Here is a 23,957-nt window from a genome sequence, read left to right as displayed (position 1 = left end):
CTGCTGCTGTTTGTTTGCTTTCTTGCTGTTGCTCTGTGTGTGTGTGTGTGTGTGTGTGTGTGTGTGTGTGTGTGTGTGTGTGTGTGTGTGTGTGTGTGTGTGTGTGTGTGTGTGACATTTCTCTGCTCCTTCAAATCCCTCCACGACTGCTCCACAGCCCCCCCACCACCACCACCACCACCACCACATCCCCCCCGCTGCTCACAGAAATCCTATTGAGTATGAAGGTCCATCAAATATCCCTCTGACAGCATCTTTGTTGATCTAAAGCTGTAATCTATTAGTGGGACTTTAAGCCATTTCCACTTTCCACACTGCGAACAGCTTTCTTCTTCCTCTCTGGTTCTTGTGCCAACTGGCAGCGAGTTCCTGGATAAAAAGCACTACGTTCAATGAGCTCAGCCTGGATAATATATTGTCGTTTGCAGCAGGGCCAGAGGACACTTTTATTTAATTCAGTCAAATCACTGTAAGAAGGGAAGCGCCTCAGTCAGGAAGAAAACACCTTGTTCTTTAGGATTTGAAGGAAGCAGGAGGACTTCCTCTCTTGTGGTTCCACTGACTCACTGAGGCTGCACAAACCTTCCTCTGAAAGTGAAGCCGTGTTTGAGTCCTACGTTCAAAGGTCTCGTGAGTTAATGAGGTAAAACAGATGTGCGGTTATAGTTACAGAGATAATCCGCTCAATAAACTCCAGGAATGACTGTCATGATGAATTCATTACTTTCAAACACTGGTTGCTGTATTCACCAGAATTTAAGATGAGCACATCATTATATTTGTTTTGAAACCTGTCGTAGATAAAATAGCAGACAGGTAGGACATAATAAACAGCTGCGAGATGGAACCAATATTAAATATGTGAAGGTGCCACTAGTAGTGCTGTGGAGCTGTGTTTTAAAGAGTGGGTGGTCCCTCTCCTATTTCTTCTGCAGTCCTACTAGTGGCTCCTCACTATTCCTCTGATAACTTGCAGAGAAACAGTTTGTATTTTGTTGAGAGCTGCTGAATGTAAACACACATTTAAAGAAACTCCAAAAAGCACCTTTATTGTTGAAACTGAAATACTTGCTGAAAGAGGAAATGTTTTACTTTAAAGAGCAGCCGTCCCGATGTTCAGCATGAGAGTTGAGCTGCTGCCGGCTCAGAAACTTTTTAAGAGGCTTGTTTTCGAGGATTCAGAAAAGTATCAAAACTAGTCTTAAATACCAGCACGTAAGATTGAGAAAAGGATGTCTTATATTTGCTCTTTGCGACGACTGTAAAATCTGAGCAGCTCATTCATTTTTGCAAGAAAATTCAAGTTGATCATGATATTAAAAAAAACAAATAAATATGTTATCAATAATGAGAAAATGAGAATCTCATAGCTCATATCCAAACTATCACCATGTTGTGTGACATGTGACTGACTCTGATTCTTTACTTTTTTAAAATTTGATCATCTATATTTATGAGAAGTTTCTGGACACAGTTGCATTGCATGTGAGTAAGTTAACAATCATGTAAGCATCAGATAACGATACAGCACCTTCTACACAGTTATGTTTATGATGCAACTCAGATAAATAAAGTTATGAAGATCAGCATGATGACATCATCAGGCAGTAACCAGGACGACTGACATCACGGAGGCAGAAATACCAGCAACAGTAACAGCAGAGTGGGTTCACGTTTACAGATATTCTCTTCATCACTTCTGACACTGAAACTTGTATTTGTTCCTCTGATGTTTTATTCTTTCTGCCTTTAATCAGGAAACACAGAAGTGACTCATACTCAACATGTTCCAGAAACAACCTTACTTTACATTTTATTACCAGTAAAAGAGCAGTTCGATTACTTCACGTGTTCATTTCGACCGGCGGGCAGATATGTTCTCAACACCAGCAGGCTGACCTTTAAAACATCAGCTGCACGACCAACCGGCCGAACGCACCGCTCACAGGGATCTCTGTTGTTTTTTTATTTGATTTGTTACAAACATCTTCAGATTTGCATCAGTAAGGAAATATCAGCTAATGTGGACCCATGTGTCAAAATCCACTTCTGTTTCAATGGCTTTACTTTATTTACTATAATGTCCACATTCCCAATTAATGCTACTCAAACTAAGAGATATGAAATATCGTGTTGGCACACGAGTTCTGGTGGCAGGATTTAACTCGTGGTTTCTTTTTGTCTGTGTACTAATAACTTTACAAGCGGACCTACTTCACCGTTCTCATCACTGTGATGCACATTACTGCTTCACAGCGGTGGAGGTGGAGGCTGACGGTTGTGACAGTGATGAAGACATCCTCAGGAAGATTGATTTTACCAGGAGTTTGATGCCATCTGTGTCATTGCATTCCTTTAATGATGAATTATAAAGGTGTGGACAGTTTGGACTGCACACGCACATCTGCAGAGGGGTTCGCTGATCCAAGAGAAACCTTGCTGACACGCAGAATTGGCCCTTAATAGAAACTGCAAGCACGGTGGTAAGTACAGGATCAGTGGGGGCCCACAGCAGTTTTTTCCCCAGAGGCCCTTTAACAGGTTGTTTCCTCCCTGAACTGGCTGATTTATCTGTTTATTTCTAATATCCACATTCTGGTCATTTTCAGAACAGTGAGGTTTTCAGCAGAAGTGTGAGCAGAAAACCAGATTGGACCAAACCAAATCTGACAGAAGGATGTTGCCTGTTTAGAAAATATCACAGTACAATATGACGCACTGACACGTTGACAAGATGCCTTTACCCGGACGGGGATCTAGCTGCACCTCCTGCTCCCATCCCAACAGAAATAATTGGACTCAGCTCGTTAAAACTTTTTAGTCATTTGTCCAAACATGAGGAAGAGGAGCAGGATGTGACCACGCGGTGCTCTCAGATGTCCCAGCATGCTCTGGTGTGACAATCTTTGATTTGTGTGACAATCTTAGACTTTTTTTTTTTTTTAACTGTCTCAAGAGTGAGTCAGAACATTGTTACGTCTCGGCAGCAGAGGGGTCATTTAACTGCTGTCAGGGTGGATCATAAAACTTTGCACGAAAGGAGGATCATTATAATCTTTTTTCATAAGTCACCACAACTAATTAGGCACTTAAGAGAATCTGTTCCCAGAGGAGCCTCATAACAAGATGAAGAAACACGTGCCTGTGAGTACACACACACACACACACACACACACACACACACACACACACACACACACACACACACACACACACCCTATTTGTAATAACTGTTTCTTGCTCAGTATTTGAAAAGCTTTCCTTCACAGCGATGTGTGTGTGTGAATATTTAATATTTAACAATGGTTGGTTTGTATTTTTTTAGTAAACAGTTTTTTTTACTGTGGCATTAAATATCAGCACCACACTGGAACCTTTTAAAAGTTTCTGAGACTTTCCATCTCAACAAGAACTCAAATCTGGGTGAAGAAAAAAGACATGCACGTGGGTTATAATGTGGGCGGAGATTTATTTTGACAAGGATTTAAAAAAAAAAAAATACTGAATAATGGGTCAAAACGTCAGCAGCTTAAATGCAAAACCCTTCTTAGCTGCAGTTGAAGTGAGGAGGGCAGTCGGGCTCATCGGTGTCCTGCTGTGGGTAAACTCTGCCCTCTAGTGGTGCAGCAGGTCATCACACACACTGAGCATTAGATCAAAACATGTTTTAGAAATCATGCTGGAATACATGCTATAATGTGCAGAAGTCATTCAAACACAGCAAAACCACTTTCAATTCAATAACCCTATCAGACTTGTTAAGCCCTGTACATGTGTACACCATCTTTTATACTCTTCTTCACCTCTTGTTACTTTACAGAAGGATAAAAGACACATGTATGTATACAGTTCACATGTATATGTGAACATGGCACATCGTGACCTGACACGGTCTGTTCACAATAATGATCGTGAATCATCATGAATCCACCAGACTCTCCGTTCATTTGTCATTATATGTGATAAATAAACCCAGATGTTGTTACCGGGTTCCCAAACTTGACCTGCTGCTGGTCGGCGGTATAAAGACGAAACGTAATTGGTTACAGATTACAAACTATACATTATATTTATACCCAGTTAAAAATAGAGCAAGTCATGTAACTCTTCTGACTTCGTTAAATTCATATAACGTGTTGCATTTGATCCGCTGCTTTTTTATTCATTTTCAAACGTTTTTTTTTAAATTTGGAATAATTGTAATTTAATGACATATAATAAATCCTTAAAACACAATACGTTTTTATAATAGATCATTATGTCTTCATTTTATTTAATCTTGTGTCTGGTTTTTACTCATCTCAACTCCTCTGGTCTGAAATCCTTCAAATCAAGAATCGGAGTCTAAATGCCTCCTCGCGCTTTGGTTGAATTGTTTTATAACTAACCTGAGAGCACGCGCTCTCCAGGCCGCAGGTGTGACGTGCGCATGAGCAGAAGAGCAGGAGGGAACCTGTCAGACGGAGGACCCAGCGCGTGGGTTGTCGCTCCTTCCGCCTGTTGATACTGCGTCAGAGAAGTGGAGAGGAACGAGACCCGCGTCCAAAATGTCTGTCTGTGAGTTATAGCTGGTATCAAACGGTATCAAACGGTATCTAACGGTATCAAACGGTATCTAACGGTATCTAACGTGAACGAGAAAAGAGAAACACGTCAACCCGCTCGGTGAAAACGGCTTTCCTTCACATGACTATCGGCGCATGCGCAGTCCGCCAGTTGTAACTCGAAATACTGAATAATCTGGAAGCAGCTCGCGACGAACCGAGAACAAACTCCGTCTCCGTCTTCCGGAAGGAGGTCCCCGGTCCCCGAGCAGGTCCCCGGTCCCCGAGCAGGTCCCCGGTCCCCGAGCAGCCATGAGCTTCTTTGGTTTTGGTCAAAGCGCGGACATCGACATAGTTCTGAACGACGCCGAAACCAGAAAGAAAGCGGAGCACAAGAGCGAAGACGGCAGGAAGGACAAATACTTCCTGTTCTACGACGGAGAAACGGTGTCCGGGAAGGTCGCCGTGACGCTGAAGTACCCGGGGAAGAGGCTGGAGCACAGCGGCATCAAGATCGAGTTCATCGGCCAGATAGGTGAGCGGCCGGTAGGCCCTGCTCCAGGAGCGGACCGAGTACAGGAGGTGTCGGGGGCTCGCTCCGGGCCGCCCCCCGTACTTTAATAAACAGTTGTAACTTGTAACAGGCCTCACTTCTATCTGTCAGGTCTCGTGACAGATGTGGACGCACGTCCACACCAGCTGACTCATCAGCCATTGGTGAGCTGTCTCTGTGACCTTTGACCCTTATGTACAACAACAACAAAATATCAGTCTAAAACTAGAAACGGCGGCTTTCTAGTCAAGAAGAAGTAGTCCTAGTTGGTTTCCCTTCGTCTAATGAGCTAATAGGTCAAATATTATCAGCTAAGTGATTGTAGAAATTATTTTGAACTTGTTTCCGAATCAAAACAAAGATGGCCACCTTGTCTCACCTCTGAAGTTCAGGTTGCACTTTGTAAAATCAGTCAACTGCTCTTTCGATTCAGATGGAGCGTATTTGATAATACAAGCATGACGTCAGGATTTACTAAATCACACTGTCTGCTTAAAGAATGAGGTCAATATGACGTGTTGAGCTCAGGACCGTTTTGAAAGGTGTCTTTATGTGAAGCTGCCTTGAGGAACCATCAGCTCTCACTCAGACCTTCTGTTCTCCTCCATGCTGTTTCCTTCTAGATTAATCTGCTGCCATAGTGTGGATGTCTCTCACGTTGTCCTTTACAGACTCTTAAAGCATGAATGTGTCATTTTCCTGAACTGCTGCGTCCCTCCCTTTTCCTCTTTACCTGTTTCACCACCAAATAAAGAAGAAGTGGTGCTGTGGATGGGGGGGGGGGGGGAGAGGGGGGGGGGGCTCTGAGTGACAGCCTGATGGTGGCTGCCTCATAGCAGGCTGTCCAGAGCTGCAGTGGAGGAACGAAGACGGCCCGGTCACCACATTATTACCACAGCAGTGCTTCAGGTTAATCTGACTTTAAAAAGTGATGATGACACGTTGTGTGTGTTTTTCCAGAGCTGTACTACGACAGAGGAAACCACCATGAGTTCGTGTCCCTGGTGAAGGACTTGGCTCGGCCCGGGGAGCTCACGCAGTCCCAGACGTTTGACTTTGAGTTCACGCACGTGGAGAAACCCTACGAGTCGTACACCGGCCAGAACGTCAAACTACGGTGAGCTGCGTTGTGTGCTCTGTAAGTGATGTCAGCTGACGGTCCTGTTCACGGGGCCAGTACCGTATGTTGAACAACAGCACACTGGTTGCTTGATTCAGCAATAAAATGAAACTAGTGTGACTTCAGGAATGTCTTAGTAATTACTTTGTTTTATGTTTGTCTACCACTGAAGCTCATGACTGTATAGATCAAACAGAAATGACTGGATATGTGTCAGCATATTATGTGTGTGTGTGTGTGTGTGTGTGTGTGTGTGTATATATATGTATATATATATATATATATATGTATATGCATGTTAACATCCCTATATGTTAAATGTCTCATCTTACTCTCAGCAAGAAGATGAAGAAGCATATTTCTTAACTTCTGGCTGCAGGTAACACGTACTAACTGTAGATGAAGGCTGATGAAGTACAACTCTCACTGATGAAATCTGAGCCACGTGGCATTTTGTAAAGGTCCACATAGCTTTCAGAGTTTGAAAACAATCAGGAATGTGTAGACATTGATACTCATGCGTTGGTTCTCGCTAACTAACACGACAAATACTGCAAATTCTTGCCGGTTGCCTACAAACGTTTAATACTGGTCAAAGACAATATCCTTTATGACGCACTGTATGTGCTCTTGCACAGATGACGGCTGCTCAGGTATGGTGCCGCTCAAAAGTTTGGACACCTACTTCTTGGAGAACAGGGAAACAGTGCATCGTTCCTCTAAAACACAGAGAAAACCAAACGCTTTGTGTGCTTCCTACTGTGAAGCCTGCAGAAGCAGCTGTGATGCTCAAACATAGTTTCTCTTGTTTACTGTTTGATCCCTTCAGTTGGATTTCATGGTTTCGATGTTTTCACGTCCGGTCTGCGGTGCAGATAATCGTAAAATGATCCCTCTTGAACGAGCAGGTGTGTCTCAGCTTTTGACTGTAACTTTATGAATATTTGGAGATTTTTAATTTACAATGACCATGAATTCTTTCCTCTGTATTTGAATGCAAGCTCACATGCATTAAAGCCTTATTATGGTTGATGCTGTGGTACTGTTTGTATGGGGAAGTGTGTGTGCTGCACAGTTTGCTGTATGTACGCAGGTGTAGGCAGGATTTTTATATGATCATCAAACCAGTGATCTTCCAGCCTGTATTACTTCAGTGACACAAAAACATATTCTCATGTTGACTTCCCCCGTAAGCTGTCAGTCCTTCACAATGATGTCCGGCTGTCGGGGACTCAGTCTTCGTTTGTAGCCATGTGACCCCACGATTGAAGACTTTCTCTTCCTTCCAGCTACTTTCTGAGGGCGACCGTCAGCCGCAGACTGAACGACATCAGCAAAGAGCTGGACATCGTGGTTCACACCCTCAGCACCTACCCAGAGCTCAACTCCTCCATCAAGATGGAAGTGGGCATCGAGGACTGTCTACACATAGAGTTCGAGTACAATAAATCCAAGTATGACTTTCTTCGTACGATCCGCTAACATAATTGAATTCGTGAGTTTTTTCTTTTCACTTCCTTAAAACCAAAGACAGTGGTGACCCGTCGGCCGTCTGCTTGCAGGTATCACCTGAAAGATGTGATCGTGGGGAAGATTTATTTCCTGTTGGTGAGGATTAAGATCCGACATATGGAGATCGACATCATCAAACGGGAGACCACAGGCACCGGACCCAACGTGTACCACGAGAACGACACCGTGGCGAAGTATGAAATCATGGACGGTGCACCGGTCAGAGGTGATGACCAGGCTTTTTTTACCGTCAGTGGTTCTGTTGTGTGTTTCTGTCTCCTACTAAATGTGCTCTTCTTCTTCTTCTTCTTCTTCTTCTTCTTCTTCTTCCTGTGCTGCAGGAGAGTCCATCCCCATCAGGCTGTTTCTGGCCGGCTACGAGATGACGCCCACCATGAGGGACATCAACAAGAAGTTCTCGGTGCGGTACTACCTCAACCTGGTCCTCATCGATGAGGAGGAGAGACGCTACTTCAAACAGCAGGTACACAGACTGCAGGATTACTCACACACAGACCCCACCTCCTCCTCCTCCTCCTTCTCCTCCTCCTCCTGGTGGTTCATGCAGTTTTCTGAGTGCTGGTCTTCTGAAGTTTCATGTGACTACAGCTCCTCTGTCACTGATAACTTCAGGGTGGATCCACAGCTGAATGAGGAGGGACACAAATTTGACTCTTTGAACTTCAGTTCACTTTATTATTATTCATTAGAGGAGCAGCAGGAGAAATCAGTTGTGTGGTGACTTTGTGGCACTGTTGATGTTGATTTAACAGAGAGACGTTTTAACAGACGTTTTAACAAACGTTTTAACAGAGACGTTTTAACAGAGACACGTTTTAACAGAGACGTTTTAACAGAGACGTTTTAACAGAGACGTTTTAACAGAGAGACGTTTTAACAGAGACGTTTTAACAGACGTTTTAACAAACGTTTTAACAGAGACGTTTTAACAGAGAGACGTTTTAACAGAGACGTTTTAACAGAGACGTTTTAACAGAGAGACGTTTTAACAGAGAGACGTTTTAACAGAGACGTTTTAACAGAGACGTTTTAACAGAGACGTTTTAACAGAGAAACGTTTTAACAGAGACGTTTTAACAGAGACGTTTTAACAGAGACGTTTTAACAGAGAGACGTTTTAACAGAGACGTTTTAACAGAGAGACGTTTTAACAGAGACGTTTTAACAGAGAAACGTTTTAACAGAGACGTTTTAACAGAGAGACGTTTTAACAGAGAGACGTTTTAACAGAGAGACGTTTTAACAGACGTTTTAACAGAGAGACGTTTTAACAGAGAGACGTTTTAACAGAGAGACGTTTTAACAGAGACGTTTTAACAGAGACGTTTTAACAGAGACGTTTTAACAGAGAAACGTTTTAACAGAGACGTTTTAACAGAGACGTTTTAACAGAGACGTTTTAACAGAGAGACGTTTTAACAGAGACGTTTTAACAGAGAGACGTTTTAACAGAGACGTTTTAACAGAGAAACGTTTTAACAGAGACGTTTTAACAGAGAGACGTTTTAACAGAGAGACGTTTTAACAGAGAGACGTTTTAACAGACGTTTTAACAGAGAGACGTTTTAACAGAGAGACGTTTTAACAGAGAGACGTTTTAACAGAGACGTTTTAACAGAGACGTTTTAACAGACGTTTTAACAAACGTTTTAACAGAGACGTTTTAACAGAGAGACGTTTTAACAAACGTTTTAACAGAGACGTTTTAACAGAGAGACGTTTTAACAGAGACGTTTTAACAGAGACGTTTTAACAGACGTTTTAACAGAGAAACGTTTTAACAGAGACGTTTTAACAGAGAGACGTTTTAACAGAGAGACGTTTTAACAGAGAGACGTTTTAACAGAGACGTTTTAACAGAGACGTTTTAACAGAGACGTTTTAACAGAGAGACGTTTTAACAGAGAGACGTTTTAACAGAGACGTTTTAACAGAGAGACGTTTTAACAGAGACATTTTAACAGAGAGACGTTTTAACAGAGAAACGTTTTAACAGAGACGTTTTAACAGAGAGACGTTTTAACAGAGACGTTTTAACAGAGAGACGTTTTAACAGAGACGTTTTAACAGAGAGACGTTTTAACAGAGACGTTTTAACAGAGAGACGTTTTAACAGAGACGTTTTAACAGAGAGACGTTTTAACAGAGACGTTTTAACAGAGAAACGTTTTAACAGAGACGTTTTAACAGAGAGACGTTTTAACAGAGACGTTTTAACAGAGACGTTTTAACAGAGAGACGTTTTAACAGACGTTTTAACAGAGAGACGTTTTAACAGAGACGTTTTAACAGAGAGACGTTTTAACAGAGACGTTTTAACAGAGAGACGTTTTAACAGAGACGTTTTAACAGAGAGACGTTTTAACAGAGACGTTTTAACAGAGAAACGTTTTAACAGAGACGTTTTAACAGAGACGTTTTAACAGAGAAACGTTTTAACAGAGAAACGTTTTAACAGAGAGACGTTTTAACAGAGAGACGTTTTAACAGAGAAACGTTTTAACAGAGAAACGTTTTAACAGAGACGTTTTAACAGAGACGTTTTAACAGAGAGACGTTTTAACAGAGAGACGTTTTAACAGAGAGACGTTTTAACAGAGACGTTTTAACAGAGACGTTTTAACAGAGACGTTTTAACAGAGAGACGTTTTAACAGAGACGTTTTAACAGAGAGACGTTTTAACAGAGACGTTTTAACAGAGACGTTTTAACAGAGACGTTTTAACAGAGACGTTTTAACAGAGAGACGTTTTAACAGAGACGTTTTAACAGAGACGTTTTAACAGAGACGTTTTAACAGAGAGACGTTTTAACAGACGTTTTAACAGAGACGTTTTAACAGACGTTTTAACAGCGAGACGTTTTAACAGAGACGTTTTAACAGAGACGTTTTAACAGACGTTTTAACAGAGACGTTTTAACAGAGACGTTTTAACAGAGAAACGTTTTAACAGACGTTTTAACAGACGTTTTAACAGAGACGTTTTAACAGAGACGTTTTAACAGACGTTTTAACAGAGACGTTTTAACAGAGACGTTTTAACAGACGTTTTAACAGAGAAACGTTTTAACAGAGAAATGTTTTAACAGACGTTTTAACAGAGACGTTTTAACAGAGAAACGTTTTAACAGAGACGTTTTAACAGAGACGTTTTAACAGAGACGTTTTAACAGAGACGTTTTAACAGAGACGTTTTAACAGCGAGACGTTTTAACAGAGACGTTTTAACAAACGTTTTAACAGAGACGTTTTAACAGAGACGTTTTAACAGAGACGTTTTAACAGAGAGACGTTTTAACAGAGACGTTTTAACAGAGACGTTTTAACAGACGTTTTAACAGAGAGACGTTTTAACAGCGAGACGTTTTAACAGCGAGACGTTTTAACAGCGAGACGTTTTAACAGCGAGACGTTTTAACAGCGAGACGTTTTAACAGCGAGACGTTTTAACAGCGAGACGTTTTAACAGACATTTTAACAGAGAGACCTTTTAACAGCGAGACGTTTTAACAGAGAGACGTTTTAACAGAGAGACGTTTTAACAGAGAGACGTTTTAACAGGGAGACGTTTTAACAGGGAGACGTTAAAGGAGGACGGGCGTTGGAGGTGGTTTAAAGCCAGAAGGTATTTCAGAGACAGGAATATTGTATTATGGGAAATGTATGGTCCCGTGTTTTGGGAGCTGGATTCTTCATCAGGATTTGTGAGCCGTACTTCCAGGGCAGCGTGTCCAGAGCAGCGTGTCCAGGGCAGCGTGTCCAGGGCAGCGTGTCCAGAGCAGCGTGTCCAGGGCAGCGTGTCCAGAGCAGCGTGTCCAGGGCAGCGTGTCCAGAGCAGCGTGTCCAGGGCAGCGTGTCCAGAGCGAGTCATCAGGCTTCACCACAGCCGATGTGCCACCACTCAAAAATCAAACTACCGTCTGAGCCACAGTGGCTACAAAACACCACAAGCAGTGATTGGCTGGTTTTGTTTCCTCCGAAGAGTTTGTGGTGGCAGTAAATACATCAGGAAAAGGGTTAGTTTGGATTGTTTGAAGAGGAACTTTATGAAATATTTACATGACCTGCAGTAGACGGAGATCAGAACATCTCCAGCTGTAACAGCACAGAAAGTAGTCTCCTATAAGAAAATGGATGTTAGCCATCTTAAAAGTTTGGGACATGTGCTACGTTTGACGTTGCCATCAAACGGCCCTCTGGTGGAGAGATGAAGCCATTACATCCATCTCTGCTCTCTTCAAAGCCAACGGGCTCCACTCACAAAAGTAGTAGTTTAACATTGAAGAACCTGACAGTTGCTGGTTTGTTTGTGTTGTTGTGTGACTTTGCTGATAGTTCAGATTCACACTAATTCAAACAAACCGGCTGTGGTCGACCAGCAACTGTTGGAAACAACTGTTTACCTGTTGCCAGGTAAAATGACTGTTTTTGGGTTAGGGGTTTGGAGTCTGGTAGTTTTGAAGAGAGCAATACTAAAGCTTTGGTTCCCCGGCTGACAGCAACACATGCTAAATATAGCGTACGCTTAAAAACATCTGTTACTAACTCCACCCACAGCCTAGTCTTGGAGGAGTGTTTGTACCTGGACAGGGGGAGATGTGTGAGATCACCACCAGCACATCACCCCGTCCCAGCTTGTACACCGATACTCTGGTGTGATACCGTTGCAGGAAATCACTCTGTGGAGGAAAGGTGACATCGTGAGGAAGAGTATGTCTCACCAAGCCGCCATCGCCTCCCAGCGCTTCGAAGGCTCCTCCAATCCGGAGAAGTCCCGGAGCCAGAACGCTGAAGAGGACGAGGACGACAGCTAAAGCCCAGCAGGCAGCCCGTCCTCCTGCAGAGCCTCTGAGGGACGGCGCTGACATGTCTGTCAGCTCTGAATGTGAAAATCATATGTTTGCATCGAGCGCTGCAGTGTTTGTCAGAGTGTGTGTGTGTGTGTGTGTGTGTGTGTGTGTGTGTGTGTGTGTGTGTGTGTGTGTGTGTGTGTGTGTGTGAGAGAGTGTGTGTGTGAAGGGAACAAACAGTCAGACCAGACTCTGACTGGAGTAAGTAATTCTCAGTGTGTTAGTTTGAATCACCTTGACGTACCAGCTGGGTGGAGTTTACCACACTGGGACTGACCTGACAGTCAGCTGACTCAGAAACCGGCACTCAACTCAGTGCTTAACTTCATTTTCTGGCATTTTGTCCTTCAGCTTTATGAGGCGAACTTCACCCATTAGATGCACTTAAATATTATTTGCAGGTGTGTGTGTGTGTGTGTGTGTGTGTGTGTGTGTGTGTGTGTGTGTGTGTGTGTGTAGCATGAGGCACGGAGCCACATCGAGTGCATCTGTAAAACGTGACCTTTCCTTTGAACCGCGGCGGCTTCATAAAGAGGTTCAACACGTGTCCGTGTCGTGGCAGGAACGTGACACCAACTCCTTCTCGTGGTTTTGCTGCCTCGCCGTCTACGGAAAAAAACTGCTTTTTTATTCAAGTTTAGCCTCCTAACTTTACAAAACTCTTCATTAACAAACAACTTTGAACTTTCAAAATTCTCTAAATGAAAAATGCATATTTGTATAAGATGATGCTTAAAATATTTTCATACATTCCAAGGCGCTCATCCGAAGTAGGCATGACTATAGAGTATTTATTTTTGAACAACAATCCATTTTCTAAGCAACATTTTTCCCTGTTTGATGCATCAGCTGGTTGTGGCTCGGTGTCCGGTGTCGCCACTGCTGCGAAGAACAAATGTGGCACTAGTGGGCGCTGTGGGCTTTTTCTTTCATCCTGGTTACGGAGCCGGTCGCTGATCATTTGAAGCCCTGCTTTGTTATTTGCACGATGATCTCCTTCTGCTTCTGTTCCTGCTCTCAGTGCTGTTCGTGGCCTCGCTGGAGGCTCGCGGGGTTCACCAGCAGAACGAATGTCAGGCTCCATCGTGCAGACGTCACTTCGACCTGACAGACGGTGTGTGTTCAGTCACTAACGGAGACCGTAGGCTGCCGGGACCGACCGCCCCGGTTGGTTACTTAGCTTTGTGCCTGTAAAGGTTTTAGTGCCAAAATGATTGAGTGCAATACTAGACAACCTGCTCCACCTTCCTCCTCATTTAATGTGTCCACTATAGTCTTTCCATGAAGTAAAAACAGGTTTAGTGAAAAGGCAGTTTTACATAATGTTATGGTGAATGTACAAGAAAGACAAAACTTTGTATTGAGCACTTAATTAAACTTCACAAACAGAAGAATTTCCATTAAAGCAGAATTGTTTTTTTTGTTGCTTCTGGTCAGGTATAAAAGATAATCGAGTTCCTGCACCAGCTCTTCTTTTTATTTGGTTTCTTTTGCTGAAATATAATGTTTCCGTACTTAAAAAGAGCACACCAGTGAGTACAGAGTGTGAAGCACTGAACCTGAACCCACCACTCGGCCTCCCTGACCTGCAGCTTTCTGCTCTACTAACTTGCGCTGTGCAGCTTTGCAAAATGGATCACTGTGTATCATGTTTATATTTCATATTTTCCCTGGCAGTGAGGTCCATTTTTGTTAGCGTGCTGCTGTTTTGCTGTCACCTCACTGCTGTTTAGATTTCTGCTGAAATGTGGCGACCAGCAGCCGGAGGTGGGCTGATGTGAGCCAGCGGGACATTTTTATTCATTCACATTCATGTGCAGTAGTTTGACTGAGCAGGTTGTTTTAAGGATGGTGGTCCTCAGTCTCTACTGGAACTTTACTTACATTAAGGGACTGTACAAAAGTTATTAGGATGGGGAGGAGGGATGGACATTGAAAGATATTTTTAAAAAACTCCATGGCGTTTCAACAGAATTTATATTTTTTGCAGCCTCTTATGACTATGATAATGGAATATATAATTTTGCAGAGCCCAAGTCACACATTAGGAATGAAGTCAGTGAAACTTGCCAGACGAAGAGCCACCAAACAAACAGACACCTCCGTCACCGAGTAAACAAACCGTATTTAAAGACGCCCGCAGCGAGGTGTGATGTCAGCTAATGAAGTTAGTTTGTTCAGACTGAACGAGGCTCAGATGGCAAACATGATTAAATTTAAAAAAAACATGATTGGATGTAAATTTTTTGTGATTGTTCAGTCCTTGTAAGAAAAGGGTCAAATAAAATACAAATCCTCCCAACATGAAAAAATGCATCAGTTTTCTGACCTCACCTCCCACCCTGATAATCTGTATACAGTCCCTGAAGTATCCTGCATTATTTCTCTGCCTATTTCAGAGCAATTTAAGAAACCCAAAGCAGCTTTGGAGTATTTACACCGTACAAGTTTTTAATTTTTCTTGTACAGACATAAAAGAACTAAACTAGCCCAGTTTGCAAATAGAGAGTAAACAGAGATTTTAAAGAGAAAGAATAATGGATTGTACAGTATAAATGAACAATGTAAATGCAACCCTGCTCCTCTTTTGTTTATATTCATGTGACATTTTATCTTCATGTCTATAAATATTGATTTTAATCATTTTATATTCCTGTTTTTCTTTGAAATAAAAGGGAGTAACTGAAAAACACATCCTCTGTGTGAGTGACATGAAATGATTTGTAAGTAAGTGCAGGTGTTTCACAGCTCTTCTCTAACCTCCGTGTCAGCGATGCTCTCTGGTTGGTTTTTTTGCACGTTTTGTTTGCTGCAGGTTCTAAAATGATCAGTAAAGGGGTAACTGCCATTCTTTTACTATTTGTACATGAAAACACTCAAATGTATTTGTCAACTACATGTTTAGACCTCGTGTAAATCCTGTCAATCTGAAAGGTACCTTAAATCCAGTTTATTTTGTTGAAAGTGTTTTGCTGGTGGAGTCAGTAGTTTAAAATCCTCATCGGTGGTCACAGTTCATCTCCAGATGTTTTATTGTGAAGCCCATGTCGTCACTAGAGGGCAGGTTTGCATCAACTTTGTTTTTGACCTCATTTGAAAGGCAGTGCAGCCAGTCACGAGCTGATGGTTTGTTAGTAAAAGCCACCGCTAATCTGCATTAATTAAAAAAGTGATGTACAGTGTTCAGATTACAAGTAAATATATTTTCAAACATAAAGCAGAAACTTGTCGCTGCAGCGTGCAGAGTTGAAACGGTCTCCGACGGCCTCATCGTGTTCAGTGAAACTGTTGCAGCTGAAAGTCGTCCACAGGATTGTTATGAATGTTGTGTGGTTTGTTATTATGTGATGAATGTGCCTTCTTGATATCCAGCAGGAATGTCTGCTAAGTAAAAGAAAACGACAGAGAGAAGCAGTCTTCCTGAGTGAATTCAGAGTCCTATTATGTGGTGACTTCTTCTGAAAGTCCTCGTGTTGGACAGGCAGGGTGATCACCGTTATTGCATGGTGCTGCTATAAAAGACGAACATTATCAAAACTCTCAGCCATGTTCACGAGACAGGCGGCCGTTAATGCTGCATGTAAAGAGGAAGAGATTCAGTTTAGCAGCATGAAAGGAAGCTGAAGAAAGCTCTTCCTAAAATGAATCTGCTTGGCTCGGCACTTTTCTTGCTTGCATAAATCATAAGACTCACATTATTATGACTGTCCAGATTAGCTGCCGGAGCCTGAGGGCAGCCGCTGTGGCATCTTCAGCTGCTTCTCAACCGGGAGCTTTGCTGCGATAATGAACAAATGTAATGACAACATGCCTTTGAATCGTCAGGGGAGGAATAAGCATGAAAGGATGAATTCACCGTCTTTAATTACAAATCCGTTTCCAAAAAAGTTGGGACGCTGTGTACAATGTAAATTAAAAACAATGCAATGATTTGCAAATGATGTAAACTGATATATAATTAAAAATAGACCAAAGAAATGTTGTTTTCTGAAAAATATTTGCTCATTTTTAATTTGATGGCAGCAACACGTCTCAACAAAGTTGGGACAGGGTCAACAAAAGACTGGAAAAGTTATGTAACACAACAAAAAAAACTTTTAAAAAACACCTGGTGGAACATCTGACAACTAATGAGGTTACCATGGCAACAGATCAGTAACATAATTGGGTATAAAAAGATGATTTCAGAGAGGAAGAGTCTCTCAGCAGTGAAGATGGAGAGAGGTTCACCACTCTGAAGGACTGTGTTGGAAAATAGTTGAACAATCTAAGAATAATGTTCCTCAACGTAAAACTACAAAGAATTAGTGGATTTCATCGTCTACGGTTCATAATATCATTAAAAGATTCAGAGAATCTGGAGAAATCTGAACACAAGGGACAAGGCTGGAAACCAATATTGGATGGTGGTGATCTTCGGGCCCTCAGGCAGCACTGCATTAAAAACAGACTATTCTGGAGTGGAAATCACTGCATGGGCTCAGGAACACTTGTGAAAACCATCATCTGTGAACACAGTTCATCGCTGCGTCCATAAATGATGTTAAAACTCTCCAAAGAAGAAACCAGATAGAAACATGATCCAGAAACACCGCCGCCTTCTCTGGACCGAGATCATTGAAGATGGACTGAGGTGAAGTGGACAACTGTCCTGAGGTCTGATGGATCAAGATTTTAAGGTATTTTTTATGGGAATCATAGACACCGCGTCCTTCGGGCTAAAGAGGAGAGGGACCATCCAGCTTGTTATCAGCGCTCAGTTAAAAAGCCAGCATCTGTGATGGTACAGGGATGCATTAGTGCACATGGCATGGGTAGCTTGAACATCTGGAAGGAAGCATTAATGCTGAATGATATATTCAGGTTTTGGAGCAACATATGCTGCCATCCAGACAACGTCTCTTTCAGGGAAGGTCTTGTTTATTTCAGCAGAACAACGTCCAACCACATTCTGCACGTATTCCAACAGCATGGTTCTCTAGTAGAAGAGTCCGCTGATAAACTGACCTCCTGCAGTCCAGACCTGTCAATCACTGAAAACATCTGGAGCATCAGGACATGAACAATACAACAAAGGAGACCCTGAACTGTTGAGCAGCTGAAATCCTCTATCAGGCAAGAATGGGACCACATTTCACTTTCAAATATCTGTTATATCTGTTAACAGAACCAGGATCAGAGGTGGAGAACATCTGCCTCGACCGGTTGGGGTGAGAGGAGAGCAGAGAGAGAAAAGGACAGCATAGAGATAGAAGAGAAGAACTGTTGGTGGAGACGACAAGTACAGAGCAGATACATGCAGCTCCATGACGGGACATCTGGAAAAGAAAGAACAGAAACTACGCGAGCGAAGGAACTAAATGGAGACAACAGATAATAAGAAGAAACTATAGGAGAGAAGAAGATGGTGAGGTATGAGTCAGTTAAAGAGTAGGAGGAAAGAAAAGAAGCTCAGCATGTAACGAGGTCCTCCAGCAGCCTCGGCCTATAACAGCATAACTAAGGGTTGGTTCAGGTCTACCTGAGCCAGCCCTAACTATAGGCTTTATCAAGAAGGAACGTTTTGAGTCTAATCTTAAAGCTAGAGAGGGTTTCTGCCCCTCCAACACAAACTGGGAGCTGGTTCCACAGGGGAGGAGCCTGAAAACTGAAGCTCCGCCTCCCATTCTACTTCTGGAAACTCTAGGAACCACAAGTAGACCACCAGCGTACTGAGAGAGAAGTGCTCTGCTAGGATTATATGGTTCTATAAGATCTCTACGATATGATGGAGCCTGGTCATGTAGAACTTTGTAAGTCATCAAGAGAATTTTAAATTCTATTCTTGATTTCACAGGAAGCCAGTGAAGAGAAGCTAAAACTGGAGAAATATGATCTCTCTTGATAAATCCCATCAGTACTCTTGCTGCAGCATTTTGGATCAGCTGCAGGTTTTTAATGAATAATTTGGACATCCTAACAACAAGGAATTACAATAATCCAGTCTAGAAGTAACAAACGCATGAATGAGTTTTTCTGCATCACGCTGAGGAAGGATTTTCCTGATTTTATTAATATTACGTAGATGAAAGAAGGCAGTTCTGGAGATTTGCTTTATATGGTGTCTAAAGGACAAGTCCTCATCAAATATGACTCTAAGGTTCCTCACAGTTTTGCTGGAGGCCAAGACAACGTCATCTAGAGTAACTAAGTGATTACAGAAAGAGTTTCTGAGGTGTTTAGGACCAAGTACAAGAACTTCTGTTTTGTCTGAATTTAGAAACAGGAAGTTTTTGGTCATCCAGGCCTTTATGTCTTTTAGACAGGCTTCAAGTTTTACTAACTGATTAGTTTCATCTGGTTTTATAGAAAGATATAGCTGAGTGTCATCTGCATAACAATGGAAGTTGATGCAGTGCTTCCTGATGACATCTCCTAATGGGAGCATGTACAAAGTAAAAAGTATTGGGCCTAACACTGAGCCTTGTGGAACTCCATAACTAACTCTTGTTTGTCTGGAAGACTCATTGTTGACATGAACAAACTGAAATCTATCTGATAAGTAGGATTTGAACCAGTCTAATGCAGTTCCTATGAACTATGAATATGAAAAAAGTCCTCGAGGTCCACTTGCTATGTTTTTAGAAAGCCCATTACACCCTGCCCTCCCTTTACTGATGGAAGCTTTGCTGTGTGGTGCATCAGCCTCCTGCAACAGAAAATGAACTCTTCTGTGCACTTTGCTACTTCTATGCTGCTTTCAAGTGCATCTCCTGGATTCTAATTTCAGAATTAATGCGCATGCCTTTTGTTCAAAGCCTTTTAGGTGATGTAATGTGCTCTCTGGCAGCCGCAGTGAAAGCCAGAAGCTCTCGGCCATTAATGCTGGGAACAATAGCAGTCATGCATTTGCGACATGGTCTTTGCATGGCCAGAACTATGACTGCACACAGGTTTATCTCTGTGATGCTTGTGACTCGTTAGTCCTCATCTCACCACTTCTTCTCACTACCATGTTTTTAATCTGCTAAACACAGAAACCGTTTTCTAATGGTTGATTTAATTTACATTAAAGATCATTTTCATAAGTTGATTTGCTACAGCTAAATAAATAGCCCAACATTGGTCACTGGTAATGTGGCACTCTACAAAGTTGCATAAATATATAAGAAGTACATTAGGTTTTCTTGGTTTTAGTTGTCAAACTGATCTGATCTTGGTTTACATCAGAATTTGGATTCTAGTAACTGGCGAAAACTTTACTCTTGAGCATTTGGGGATTTTCCAAGTAATATTAAATCTATCCAATTTCCAATTATTCTAATTTACTGCCATACAGGTCCCCATACCACCAAGTCTGTGTTACTGGAATATGATACATGTCCTACTTCCACTCGTCCTACAGTTTGATGCTTTGGTTTGCCCGTGGCTCACATTTCCGACAGCACGTGAAGGCAGCGCAGAGACAGCGCTGCTCCTCGGCTCCAGTCGGTGTCCACTCCGAGGTCCTTCCTCTCCGCCGAGGTACACACCGACCAGAGGCTCCTCACAAGTTTTTACCGGAAAAATAACGTCCGGTGACTTCAGGAAGAGACGACTTTATTTCAAATGGGAAGGAGATGTTTCCGGGGGAAGAGAGCAGCCTTGATTTCACCCCCCAGAAGAGCAACGGTGACTGAGTGAAAGGCTGCTCGTGCGCCTTGTTGTCCCGGGGGAGCCTTTTTGTTTGGGGTGAACACGACCAAGCGGCGCGCGCTTTCCTTCTGCCCGGAGACCAACTGCAAAAACCTCCTCCAACCTCCTCCAACCTCCTCAAACCTCCTCCAACCTCCTCAAACCTCCTCCAACCTCCTCCAACCTCCTCCGTGTCCGACGTGTTGGAGCGCGCCGGGCTGAGCTGTGATGAGGAGGGACTTTAACGGCGGCGGAGCGCCAGGCGGAGACAGCGAAAGCTAAAAGCTTCATCCCAGCAGCCAACGGTGGTCAGCGACCGACCGACCGACCGACCGCAGCCCGACCGACCGACCGACCACGAGAACCAGGTACTTCAGCACGTTCACGCCTCGCGCTCACACTGTGTGTTTGACCTTCATGATTTGCTGGATAACGTTTTATATGGAGTCGTAGTGAAACCCGCTGATGTTAGACAGTGTGGATTGTGTGAGTGTGAAGGGTTTTCCAGCCAACGTCTCTCCGGTTGGTCGGCTGCTCCCCCGGTGTTAGACACACCGAACCCCCATTCAAAAAAGCGGCGATTTAACGCTGCTTTGCCCAAATCTCGCGCCCATGTTCCAGTATAAGTAATTAAAATAGTATTTCAGCAACATTCATGTCTTTTGTTCTTGTTCGGCCCTTCAATTAAGTACCACCGACCCGAAACCTTATTATTATTTTAACTAGTATTTACATTTAATCAAAATACACTCTTGTTATGTGCTGTTTGGTGTTTCGGGTAATGCCACATCCACCCGGAGACTATGTCCACTCGTAATGAGTTGTTATTTATTCCTTTTTAGCCTTTTATGCTCGTCGTCAGACGAGGACAGCATTAAATTGCTCACATTTGAATGGAGTCTGGCTTGCAGCGTTCTCCACACAAGAACCGCATGTGCGAGCGTAAAGGCAGCGGCCGCTGTGTTGAAGTGTGGGCGCACATCGTTCATTGGCTCGGTGTCGCTCTACCTTTAGATATCCGGTGGAAAGACTCCGGTGTTTCAATCAGGAAAAAACAGAGCTGGTCTACTTTTTCTCTTTTAAAATGATTCATTGGAAATGTTGAATGCTAAATTAGGTGCCATCCACACCACAGAGGAGTGCCGGAGAGATCCCCGCTCTCCCTCGCATGTTATTTGATCCACCGATCCTCTGGTCTTCTGATGCTTCACTCCCTGTATCAGATTTCGATCTAATCAGACATGCATTGGAGGCCTTTAATCCGTATTTAACTTGGCAAACCAGCTCCAAACAGGGAGAGGATACGTGCAGGCACATCATTCCTGTCTAAGCTGCTCAGTACAGCGGTACGATGCCTTGCTGAAGGGCACTTCGAGCACCGTATTCTCAGGAGGACGCGTGTTTTTCAATCATCTCCCTTGTGCAACATTTCCCGATCAGAATTAATAATTAGTTGCAGCAACACGCCTCTGAAACCGATCACGTTTCTGCCTCCACCGTGAACAGTTTACAAGCCACGGTTCGTTAGTACTTGGCTGTCAGGGTCACGGTTCAGTGCAGTGGGAGAAAACACAACTGTGCAGGGTGTGTGTGTGTAAACTAACTTCTTATCTGCATGTGTCCCACTGGACCGGCATTCCAAGCATGTTGGTGCTTGATGAGTTTTCTGATCCCGCCCTCCGCTCGAGGTCACCATCATTTCTAATATGAAGAAATAATGCTGCTCACCTACAGATTTCTGCTTTCAATTTGTCAACTGCTTCCCTTAAAAGATCTGCTGCATTGAATTTCCTTTTCTTTTCTTTTTTTCCCCCTGCAGGATTAATAACAAATGAGTAATGGACTAACCTGTTCTTTAGTCTGGGAAACATCAGGGAGAAACTTGATTCTCTGGTGTGTCACCAGTGAAATCTGATATTTCAGATATTGATCAGCATGAATATTCCAGTGGACCTTATAAAGTTCAGGCCATGTGTTAGTGGGTTGTGCCCACAGCTACACACTCTTCATACCGATCAGTTTTCTTGTCAGTCATAATGTAGATCTACACGGCAAAAATGGAGGTCAGTTTCAGTCTGAGACGAGCATCTGATCCGTTCGTTCAGTTTCAGAAGAAAGGCTTTTATTTAGCAGATTTGGACCAGGACTCACCTACTGACTCATTTTCATTGGTATATATATATTTTTTTTCAAGCTAAGGAAATATTTTGATGTTAAAATAAAAAGATTTAGAAGATAGAAACCGTTTATTTTCTCTGCCAAAACACAGTCTGTCTTCTCCCCTCTGACGTGCAGCAGTAACATTTATATTCAACCACTTCAAGAAGTGGTACGTTAGAGCAGACCGGTTCTCCAAGTCCTCCAGGCCGTTGGGTCCCGTGATCTCTTACTGCAAACTCCGATTGTCATTCAGTTACTTTGCTGTGACTCAGGCCTGTATAGGATGAGGAGGACGGATTAGTCCTCTATAAAATGATGAAATGCCAGACTGTTGGACTGTTCAGACTTTGTCTGCTTTGTAAATCTGTCAGGTTAAACTGAGATAAAGTGTCAAATGAAGCAAGTGAGCAAAATGAATGCTGCTGTCAGAAGTTTGGAGGTCCATCCAGCTGCAGCTGAACCAACAACACAGATAGAAATCAGGTTGTCTGGGCACCTGCAGGATTGAACACATCTCACCACACACAAGTTGGAGCTGCTTCAGGAAAGACTCAGATCTCAGAGAACCTGCCACCGTTCAGAAAAGCACACGTATGCAGATGTTTTGAACTCACTGAAGATTATTTCCCATTTAGGTTGTGTTTTTGTTACTATGGATTTAGGCTTTTGTTCAAAGTGTAATGAGAAGCAGTGACTTTGCATGTGGCAGATGTCTTTCTGGTGACTCTGGTGTTGACCTGCTGTTCGTCAGCTGATGTGTGATGATGTTCCTGTCGTCATCTTTCTTTTGCAGAATAGATCCTGTCTGTTGCTGATGAGTCACAGTGTTCAGGTTTCAGTTAGTTGTGTTGCAGATGACATAATACATTTCCCATCGGTCACATAACTTCTGAATGGCCTTGGTAGCCTCCTTTAAATACAGCTAATGACTGTCAGACCTTGTTATGTGTTATATGCAGAAAGTCGATGCTGAGGAAGGTCAAGCTTATCCAAATAACAAGTGAATGAATATTAGAAGAATGAAGTGCATGAGAAGCCTTTGTGTTGACAGGACGATCTGGTTGGAGCCACAATGATTCACTCTGCGTTCGGATCAAACAAAATTGAAAGCGGTGCGCCGACCGACTGTCCTCGTTCTCCTGTTACACAACCAACCGCTTTCTTTTGTTGTGTTGTTGTGTACATGAAACCTCCTGCACTCTCAAAGGTCTCCTTGTTTGTCTCCATCCCCGACAGCCACGCACAAAGCCAGACATGACCTCCGACCCCGGCCGTAGATACTGACTCATTGTGAGGTGCTGTGCATTCATTGTTATTCCTTTCCTGATGTTCATTAATTATGCATAATGCATACATTGCTGTCCACACACACACACACACACACACACTCTCTCTCTCTCTCTCTCTCTCTCTCTCTCGAACACACACACACACACACACACACACACACTCTCTCGAACACACACACACACACACACACACACACACTCTCTCGAACACACACACACACACACACACACGAACACTCCCTCATTCTTGGTGT

At 42.9% G+C, this 23,957-nt stretch overlaps 2 protein-coding genes across 8 annotated transcripts in view; both read left to right on the top strand.

Moving 5' to 3' along the window:
* The first annotated feature begins 4,468 nt into the window (after positions 1-4,468).
* On the top strand, positions 4,469-15,244 carry vps26bl (vacuolar protein sorting 26 homolog B, like). Its single transcript, XM_069165037.1, has 6 exons — positions 4,469-5,079; positions 6,058-6,214; positions 7,507-7,671; positions 7,780-7,955; positions 8,071-8,213; positions 12,422-15,244. Exons 1-6 carry the CDS (start codon positions 4,857-4,859, stop codon positions 12,563-12,565), a joined length of 1,008 nt encoding a protein of 335 aa, XP_069021138.1. The 5' UTR covers positions 4,469-4,856; the 3' UTR covers positions 12,566-15,244.
* Positions 15,245-20,100: 4,856 nt separating this feature from the next.
* Positions 20,101-23,957, top strand: part of arhgap32b (Rho GTPase activating protein 32b) — a 99,855-nt gene continuing 95,998 nt past the window's right edge. For 6 of the 7 annotated variants that reach the window (XM_069165144.1, XM_069165148.1, XM_069165147.1 and 3 more), the window contains exon 1: positions 20,101-20,622. The gene's annotated coding sequence lies outside the window, so the exon portion shown is untranslated. The remainder of the gene's footprint in view (positions 20,623-23,957) is intronic. The other variant, XM_069165149.1, reaches the window with a different exon arrangement.

The sequence above is a fragment of the Embiotoca jacksoni genome, unplaced genomic scaffold (assembly GCF_022577435.1).
Source record: "Embiotoca jacksoni isolate LCO1_2020_lvr unplaced genomic scaffold, fEmbJac1.0.p SCAF_33, whole genome shotgun sequence".
NCBI lineage: Eukaryota > Metazoa > Chordata > Actinopteri > Embiotocidae > Embiotoca > Embiotoca jacksoni.
The sequence above is the reverse complement of the archived record's forward strand: the minus strand, read 5'-3'. Positions and strand labels throughout refer to the sequence as shown.